This window comes from Lacerta agilis, chromosome 17 (genome assembly GCF_009819535.1).
Source record: "Lacerta agilis isolate rLacAgi1 chromosome 17, rLacAgi1.pri, whole genome shotgun sequence".
NCBI lineage: Eukaryota > Metazoa > Chordata > Lepidosauria > Squamata > Lacertidae > Lacerta > Lacerta agilis.
The window spans coordinates 37,882,600-37,892,878 of record NC_046328.1 but is presented as its reverse complement, the minus strand read 5'-3'; the positions used below and the strand labels follow the sequence as shown (position 1 = coordinate 37,892,878).

At 49.2% G+C, this 10,279-nt stretch overlaps 1 protein-coding gene across 1 annotated transcript; it reads left to right on the top strand.

The window, feature by feature from the left end:
• The first annotated feature begins 3,784 nt into the window (after window positions 1-3,784).
• On the top strand, window positions 3,785-9,708 carry TCHH (trichohyalin). Its single transcript, XM_033174290.1, has 3 exons — window positions 3,785-3,982; window positions 5,010-8,853; window positions 8,954-9,708. The coding sequence occupies exons 1-3, from the start codon at window positions 3,800-3,802 to the stop codon at window positions 9,706-9,708; spliced, it is 4,782 nt and encodes a 1,593-aa protein (XP_033030181.1). The 5' UTR covers window positions 3,785-3,799.
• The last annotated feature ends 571 nt before the right edge of the window (window positions 9,709-10,279 follow it).

The window sequence follows — 10,279 nt, the reverse complement described above, 5'->3', positions numbered from 1 at the left end:
GTCGCATTGGACATTCGGGTTCCAAAGAACATTTGCAAACCGGAACACTCACTTCCAGTTTTGAAGCATTCGGGAGCCAAAACATTCGAAACGCAAGGCGTCCGGGATCCAAGGTACGACTGTACTGCCAACACAGGCTGGCAGCAGCTCTCTGGGGTTTCAAGGAGGGTCTTAGGGTGGTAGCCGACAACGATCTACTCCACGTAGCCCTACTGAACACAATTAGCCGTGTGCATTCATTCCGATGTGTCTGCTCTGAGTAGAACTTAAGCTGGCTACAACCATTAATTAGTGTTCTTGAACGTATGTTTATCCTGCTTAGTAACAGAACAGTCTCTCAGCTTGATTCATCTGCCGTTGTTGGGCGGCAAACTGGGCAGGATGCAAAAGGTCATGTGCCTCATGCGAGCGGAAGCTGCCCATTCACTCCTATTGCATGCGTGGATTAGGCCTAAATTCATCTCACTTGAAATGAAGCGGTTCCTAAACAAAGCTATTGGGAAATGCTGAAATCTTTCGCAGACAAATCTTTTTGCTGGGAACCACAGGAGGGCAGAGGGCTCTAGGGCTCAGATCCTGCTTGCAAGTTTCCCACAGGTATCTGGGTGACCACTGTGAGAACAGGAGGCTGGACTAGGTAGGCCATTGGCCTGATCGAGAACCAATGCTCTTTTCATTTTCTTATAAAAAAAATCCTTCCAGTAGCACCTTAGAGACCAACCAAATTTGTTCTTGGTATGAGCTTTCGTGTATCTGAAGAAGTGTGCATGCACACAAAAGCTCATACCAAGAACAAACTTAGTTGGTCTCTAAGGTACTACTGGAAGGAATTTGTTTTGTTTCGACTATGGCAGACCAACACGGCTACCTACCTGTATCTTATTTTCTTATGTTTAGATGTTTTTGTTGGTAATGATGGTGATAGTGAGACATCCATGTTTGCTGTGTATGGGGGGAGGGGTTGGGGGTGTTGTCCAGAGCATTTGTTTTTATCTCCCATGCCTATCCATGCAGATTTAATGCAGTGTTTTTCAACCACTAGTGTGCCGCGAGATGTTGCCTGGTGTGCCGTGGGAAAAATTGAAAAATTACTTTATATATAGTCAATATAGGCACAGAGTTAAATTTGTAAACATTTTTTTAACATTTTCTAATGGTGGTGTGCCTCGTGATTTTTTTCATGAAACAAGTGTGCCTTTGCCCAAAAAAGGTTGAAAAACACTGATTTAATGCACTCGTGAACTGTTTTGAAGCAGGGGAACTAATACAATTCAGATTGCCTGCACCTGGTGGGGTAACACTCCCTCTGAAAGAGTGTGTGTGTATCTTGGGAGTTCAGTGGTACTTTGTTTTGAGTCCGCGATCCGTTCCGGAGCCCCGGACGCTCGACAAAAGGAACGCTCGACAAAGCGCCGCTCTGCACATGCACGCGGAGCAGTTTGCACTTTTGCTTCTGTGCATGCGTGAGCATTCATTCTGGTACTTCTGGGTTTGCCGTGGACATTTCCCGAAATGGACACTCGACATGGCGAGTTACAGGTAGGTAGCCGTGTTAGTCTGCCATAGTCAAAACAAAATAAATAAAAAATAAAAAAAATTCCTTCCAGTAGCACCTTAGAGACCAACTAAGTTTGTTCTTGGTATGAGCTTTCATGTGCATGCACACTTCTTCAGATACACTGAAACAGAAGTCACCAGACCCTTATATATAGTGAGATGGTGGGGAGGGGTATGCAATGTGGTTTTATCTGTGTGTTTTTTTGCTATGCGATTGACTGTTGAAGGGGGGGTACACAAATTTACTACGTAATATGTTCTGCAGTGAGGGGTGCAGACGGGAACAAACACTTTTTGAAAAGCTCCCATTTGGAAGCAAAAGCTGGTCTCCTTTTCCCAAAGGAAATTAAATAGGAAAGGATCGGGCTTAGGTTCCAAAGACTGGGAGTCGATCGCCATTTAAATAGGTCAACTGAATCTATGTTGTGAAACCAGGCACGGGGGAAAACGTGAGGCCCTCTGAATATTGTTGGACTCACATCTCCAACCAGGCAAGGAGAAGACCTCTTAGCTACAACACAAAGTCACAACAATGCTGTGGAACGAAGTGAAAGAGGCAAGAGGTTGCAAAATTTTAGCATCACACAGGGTGCCACTGGATTTTGAGAGCCCAAAGTCTGACACATTTTGGTCAGGCAAAAGCATGCCAGGAGGGTGTGAAATAGGGTTCGTGGCGGGAGTAGCCTATGACAGACAGGAGGTTACAGATATTTCTGGGAGCCAGATAGGCAGACTTGGAGGACCACAACTGCCTGGCCACACACAACCCCCACATGCCTGTTCTAACCCTGTTCTGAATTGGGGAGGAATGGGATTCCTGGTAAATTAGCCAGACATATCTCCCATGTCAACCAAAAGTTGAAGTTTTTACAATGATAAGAAAAGAAAAGAAACTTACAGAGGAAAATAAGAATGAGAAGGGGTGTGTGTGCCAGAATAATATCACTATGTAGCATCAATGCAGACATGGAACATGAAGGCAGCATATATAATGTTTAGTTTATTTTATTATTTTATACTTATACAAATAAGTATACCAAATTTTCTCATGTCATTTGTGTATCACAAAAATAGCATAATAAGTGTTGATACAACATATGTTTCATTATTAGTGGTCAATGATTGTTGTGATTTAACAAGTATTTGGGAAAGAAAATGCAGAGGGCTTTACTGATATGTTGAACACATGGTGGATCAAACGAAAATGTTTATCCTAATTCCCTTGCCTACTTATTATGTGTACACCATATAGACAGAGATATGGTAAGAATGAAATCTGATAAAATAAGAGAGCATGGGTGTATTGTATCTTATCAATTGCCTTTTCATGTAGCCCATTCTATAGCATAAATTGAACTGACCCTCGGTCCATATGCCTCCTTATTCATAAATGATATTAAAGCAAACCAAACTCCTAGTGGTGCAGCAATAAAACTGCTAGCACATTTGCAAAGCTAAGTAGGGTTTGGTAGGCTTTCATTTTGCCTAAAACCTGTCATTTGCACTGGACTGAACAGAGATTTTAAGTTTATGGGATATTTTCCCCCAATAAGTCTATCTCAATTTTTAAAAAAAGGTTTTTTATTTTTATTTTTTATTAAGTTTTCTGTTTTACATTTTAAAATATTCATTTAAACAACCTTGGAATATCAATGACTTCCCTTCCTCTATTTTCATGGTTAATTTTGTCCCTGCATATTTTACATAAACAAACAATTGAGTATTCCATTATTAAGGTAAAGGTAAAGGGACCACTGACCATCAGGTCCAGTCGTGTCCGACTCTGGGGTTGCAGCGCTCATCTCGCTCTATAGGCCGAGGGAGCCGGCGTTTGTCCGCAGACAGCTTCCGGGTCATGTGGCCAGCATGACAAAGCCGCTTTTGGTGAACCAGAGCAGCGCACGGAAACGCCGTTTACCTTCCCGCCGGAGCGGTCCCTATTTATCTACTTGCACTTTAATGTGCTTTCAAACTGCTAGGTGGGCAGGAGCTGGGACCGAGCAACGGGAGCTCACCCCGTGGCAGGGATTCGAACCGCCGACCTGCTGATCAGCTAGCCCTAGACTCTGTGGTTTAACCCACAGCGCCACCTGGGTCCGATTCCATTATTACATCCACCCAAATTCATGTATGCTGTTGAATTTATTTATTTAATTCAAAAAAAAATGTTTTGTTTTTTTTTTAAATTAAGCCATGTGTTTCAGCCCTCAGGGGCGCTGGAGGGGGGGAGTGTCCTGTGCTAATGGTGACGCTTTCTCTGACTAGTCCCAGCAGAACTGTTGTGAAGATGCCTTACCTCCTGGGCAGCATCTGCACTATCATTGGGGTCTTCTACAAGTATGCAAAGCGGCATGGCGACTGCTCCACCCTGAACAGGAGGGAGATGAAGCGGCTCATCTTGAAGGAGTTTGGTGAGGTCATCAAGGTGAGCGGGAGTTCTGATGGAGAGACATGCACCAATGGAGGGGGGGATAGTGCAATCAGGACTGTTCCTCTTATTTTAAAAAAATGAATAAACCTTTATTGCACTCTGTCGAAGGTGCAAAATTCCAAATTAACCTAGTTTTAGTCTATAACTTGGATAAATTCATTTTCCTAGTCCGAGAGGGCAGCTTAGCCTTTCGTCCCATTTTAACATTCTTCGGCTTCTTCTTGTGCGTTGAGCTCTTTCCCTTTAATGAAGGTTTCCTGGTGGCCAGTATTTTCCCCTGGCCTAGTTTAGCTCTACTTGTTTTCCTTTCTTTGATATTAGGCTGGGTTTTATTTCCAGTTGGTTTGTTGCTATCTACTTTCCCTGACTGGAAATTAATTGGCCCCAGTTCTTTAGTTAACTGTGTTTGATATTCTCCCAACAGCTCTTTATACTTATTTAGTCTATACTTATTTCATTTTTTGGAAATATTTAAATTGTTATTCATTCTTCTTATTGATGAATCTATTGTTTTACCTTTTTTGTGAACTGCTTTGAGGGTCTGGGGGGTTACAGTCAAGCTGTGTGTAATTTTTAGGAAGTAATAAATAAATGAAACAAAGAAAACAGACGCGACAGGCTCAAGGCAGTTCAGTATGCACAGATCATCGTAATACTTTCCATCATGTGTATATTTTCGAGGTGAAGAAGGTAACTCAAAAGGTCCCTGGAGGCATTAACCTTTGAACTTGTATAGTCAATAAACCCTTTCTCAAATGGGCCCTTTATCTCTTGTCCCCTTTTGTGTTGATTGATCTAAAAGAGCATTTTGTCAACCTTTTCCATGTCACTGCTCAGTATGCAAATTCTGCAAGGTGTCCCAGTTCTAAGCTACCGCGGCTCAACAGCTGTTTAAGTTTGAGATCTAATTCTCCAAAAACATATTTAACATGACCAAGGTTAGAGATACCAGGACCTTTGCTGATGAACAGGATTTCAACAGAGCTAAAGGGTAACACCCTCTGCCTTCTCCATCTTTCAGAACCCTCGTGACCCTGAGACGGTTGAGATGACCTTCCAGCTGCTGGACATCAATGGGGATAGCTTGGTGGACTTCAGCGAGTACCTGCTGCTCATCTTCAGAGTGGCCAAGGCCTGCTACGGCCACCTGCAGCCCAGAGAATGTCTCCTTCAGCAGGGAGAAGCCCGCAGAGCCTCACGTGAAGGGGAACCTCGAGGGGAAGGACGAGACCACCGCCATCTAAGGGAGGATGAAAGGGAAGGAAGCTATGTTCGTGAGAGGCAGGACTCTGACCGCACACGACTTCGTCAGCTGGAAGCTGCCACTAGAGACGAGGGGAGAAGAGATTCCTTTCCACGGGAGGCTGTTGCCCGAGTAATTGAGAGGAGCCGTCATGCTCGTGATCAGGAGTTGAGGGATGATCGTGGGAGGGACCATCCATCCCGTGAGCCTCAGGATTCGGAAAATGAGCACGAAGACTGGCCACATAAGTCCGAAGAGCAGGCAGATGTGGGGACTCGTCACCAGCCTCTTGGAGATGAGCCACGTAGGAGTGAAGCTGGCCGTCGTCAACTAAGACGTAGAGAACCTGAGATGGAAGAGGACCACCGGCGCCAATCGTGGGAGCATGTCCAGAGAGAGGATGGTGAAAGACGTCCTCTGCTACGTGATCCTCGGCTACGGGAAGGGGATGAAAGTAAGCAATATTCCCAAGAGGCCACACAAAGAGACGAAGGTGAGAGGCGATATCAAGCACGAGAGACTGAGCGTCAACTGGAGGAGGAGAACATGAGCAGGCCACGTGTGTCTGGACCACGGATAGATGAAGAAAGCCACAACCATCGACGTGCAGCACACGAAATCAGATCGGATTATGGAAGATCTCGCCCAGCCGGTGAACCCCGAGAATGGGAAGATGGAAGGAGGGAGGATTACATACATGAAGCTGAGCGGAGGTCTAGCAGACGTGACCAGCGTGTATCAGATGCACGCAGGAATCAAAGATCTGCCAGCGAACCAGTAGATTTTGATGATGAATCCCACTCATTTCCTAGAGAGGGCGAGAGGACATCTCTGCCGCGTGATGCAGAACAAGAGCAGAGAAGGTCTCAGATGCTTGAGGAAGAATACAGAGAGAGATCCAGGTCTAGTGATCCTGACTACAGAGTGGATGACCAGAGAAGACAGCGTCGATACACAGCTCAGTCTAGAGAGGCTGAGCTCCATGAGCCTGACATAAGAGAATCTGAACGGAGGAGGCGCCAGCCTGTGGATCAAGACGAGTGGGCCAGACCTTATCCACGTGAGTCAACCACCAGAGCAGAGCTGGAAGACCAGCGAGGGTCTCGTGATCCAGAACACAGTGAGCGTCAGTGGAGTGGGCTCCATCCTTACGAACGTAAACCTACAGACGGTGAGACAAGAAGGCCCCAATCTCATGAGTCAGAGCTCAGAGAGGGTGACCGGAGAAGGTCCCAAAGACGTGCACAAACCCCAGAAGATGGCAGGAGATGGGAGCAGTACCATCAGGATGAGGCCCAAGAGAAGGAGAATCTGAGGAGGAGGAGACCTCTGTCTGGTGAGCTTGAGTCCCACAGGCCTCAAAGACATGAACAAGAACCAAGAGGTGATGGTCAGAGGCAGCAGCAGTATTATGACCCTGAGCCCTTGGACAGAGATGTTGAGAGGAGGATGCCAGAAGCCCAAGAAGCTGCTCGACAAGAGCGTAGCCGAGGAAGGCAGCAGTATTCTGACCCTGATACCCAAGAAAGAGTGAGCAGGAGGAGGCCGCACTCACGTTATTCTGAGTCCTGGGAAGATGAGAGAAGGAGACCTGAGCAGGCTGACTTCGGTGATGATGAGAGGGAGAGGCCCCAGGCAAGACAGTCCCTTTCTAGACCAAGAGAAGACAGGTACTACCCATCCGTGGGTGGCCGAAGAGAGTGCGATCAGGGCAGGCGACAGGAATACAGTGGCCAGAGGCGCAATGTTGACCAAAGTGATGATGGACAGGAGAGGAGAACTCCATTGCGTGACATTGATGCTGAAGATGCTGAGCAAAGGCGATCCCAGTCACGTGATACTGAGCCAAGAGACAGTGAGCAGCGGAGGAGGACCCAGTCACGTGACACTGATGGCCAGAGGCGCAGCCAGAGGCGCAATGTTGACCAAAGTGATGATGGACAGGAGAGGCGGACCCCATTGCGTGACATTGATGCTGAAGATGCTGAGCAAAGGCGATCCCAGTCACGTGATACTGAGCCAAGAGACAGTGAGCAGCGGAGAAGAACTCAGTCACGTGACACTGATGGCCAGAGGCGCAGCCAGAGGCACAATGTTGACCAAAATGGCAATGAACAGGAGAGGAGGACCCCATTGCGTGACATTGATGCTGAAGATGCTGAGCAAAGGCGATCCCAGTCACGTGATACTGAGCCAAGAGACAGTGACCAGTGGAGAAGAATTCAGTCACGTGACACTGATGGCCAGAGGCGCAGCCAGAGGCGCAATGTTGACCAAAGTGATGATGGACAGGAGAGGAGAACTCCATTGCGTGACATTGATGCTGAAGATGCTGAGCAAAGGCGATCCCAGTCACGTGATACTGAGCCAAGAGACATTGACCAGCAGAGAAGAATTCAGTCACGTGACACTGATGGCCAGAGGCGCAGCCAGAGGCGCAACGTTGACCAAAATAGCAATGAACAGGAGAGGAGAACTCCATTGCGTGACATTGATGCTGAAGATGCTGAGCAAAGGCGATCCCAGTCACATGATATTGAGCCAAGAGACAGTGACCAGTGGAGAAGAATTCAGTCACGTAACACTGATGGCCAGAGGCGCAATGTTGACCAAAGTGATGATGGACAGGAGAGGAGGACCCCATTGCGTGACATTGATGCTGAAGATGCTGAGCAAAGGCAATCCCAGTCACGTGATATTGAGCCAAGAGACAGTGAGCAGCGGAGGGGGACCCAGTCACGTGACACTGATGGCCAGAGGCGCAGCCAGAGGCGCAATGTTGACCAAAGTGATGATGGACAGGAGAGGCGGACCCCATTGCGTGACATTGATGCTGAAGATGCTGAGCAAAGGCGATCCCAGTCACGTGATATTGAGCCAAGAGACAGTGAGCAGCGGTGGAGGACCCAGTCACATGACACTGATGCAAGGGACAGTGGCCAGAGGCAAGGGCTGACACGTGACACTAACCAAAGAGATAGTGAGCAGCAGCGGGGAGCCCTGTCCAGGCACACTGATGTTAGAGGGAGTAATGAAGGGCGAATCCGGACTCATGAGGTTGACCCAAGACGTGGCGACCAGCGAACACAAACCCAGTCGCATGACACTGAACAAAGAGACAGTCAGCAGAGGAGAACCCAGTCACACTATAGCGATGCAACAGATGGCGAGCGGAGAAGAACCCGCTCAGGGGACCCAAGGTATGATGATCAGCAAAGAAGAGCACCATCACAGGACACCGATGCTACAGGTGTTGACCAGAGGCAAATCCAGGCCCGTGGCACTGACCCGAGAGAAGGTGAACAGCAAAGGAGACCCCAATCGCATGACGCTGAACCAGCAGGTGTTGACCAGAAGCAAACACCGACACGTGACGCTGACCCCAGAAACGATGAGCAGCGGCGTCGAGTCCAGTCGCGGGACACTGAACAAACAGATGGAGAGCAAAGGCAGAATCAATTGCACAGGGATGTGGATGCCAGGGATGCTGCCGCAAGAGACGGCAGGCAGCAAAGGAGAACTCAGACCCATGACGTTGACTCGAGAGATGCTCAACAGCAGAGGAGAACGCGGTCACATGACACTGAACTAATAGACGGTGACCAGAGGCAAACCCAGACCAGTGAGGCTAGCTCAAGACAGAGAGAGCAGCAAAGACAAACTGAGTCACGTGACACTGAGCAGGGGGTGTCCCGACAACAGCCCCGTGATTCTGAACCCAGGGACAACGTTCAGAGGAGGCGAGTTGTGCCAGAAACCCAAGTGGCTCAGCCAAGTAGTGTCCGACAAGCTGAGCCACCAGCGCAAGACTTTGAGGGGAGCAGAGCCCCCCCAAGTGAGGTTGCACCCAGTGCTGACACGGCCAGGAGGCCACGGCCACGAGAGCAGGAACCTGCAGAGAGGGTGCTGGGAAGGCAGGAGGCGGCTGAGTCTGGAGGAACTCAACAAAGAGAGAGTGAAAGGGAGAGAGCCCAGTCACGTGAGCCTCAGCGGAGCGATGGGGAGCAGGGCCGAGCACGCCCACATGGGCCCGAGCCAAGGCAGCCCACAAGAGGCCTGTGTGGCCCAGAACGGAGCAGGGCTGAGAGAAGCCAGCCACAGCCACGTCAACCAGGGCCCCAGGAAGGAGACTCAAGGAGGCAACAGACTCAAGACCCTGGATCCACTGACGGCAAGACCTCCCAGCCTCGTGAGCCGCAGGCCACGGAGCGCCAGCGAGGAAGACCCAGCACAGAACCCAGAGCTGAGGGCAAATCTGAAGAGAGAGAAGGGGCTCGGGAACAACAGTCCAGGGCGGCCGGACAACGGCCAAACCCAGTTCAGGGTGCATCCTGCAAAGGAGAAAGTGGCTGCCCTGGGTCGATGGAACGACAGTCCGAGGAGGGTGACAGAAGCAGCCCAGAGGCCCGAGAAGCCCAACCGCCATTGGAGGAGGTGGGCGAGCCTGGCACAGAAAGGCCACAAGGTGCTGCCGTGAGCGAGAGAAACCCTGAATCGAGCGAGGCTGGCGGCTCCCAGGAGAAGCCGGGTTTTCTGTGTGGCGACAAAGTGCCGCTGGTTTGCAACCCGCTCTATCAATATCTCCTGGCCCAGAAGAAGCAAGAGCAGCCATAGGCAACCCAGGAAAGATTCGGGCTGAGACCACCACCACCTCTGCCATCTGTCCATCCACGTGTGCAATCGAAATCGGGGATGGGTAACATTTGTGGCCCTCCAGATGTTGTTGGACTCTACCAGCCCCAGCTGGCATGGCCAATGAACAGTCTGGTGGGAGTCAGGGTCCAGCAAGATCTGAAGGGCCATAGGTGTCCCCCAGCCCTGCTTTGGGTTGTCTATGACCCTCCTGGGTTCTCATCCACTCTTCTCATCAGCCCTACGTCAGTGGTCCCAACCAATCAGGGAGAGCACACCATTGATGTGCCCCTGGCCTCTTAGATGACAGCCATTATTTTAGATTGCCTGTTTCCCCCCAATGGATTTTCTTCTAATCAGCTCTTCTAATCAGCTCTAAATCAGCCCTTTGCTTCACGTAATTGGTATTTATGCTA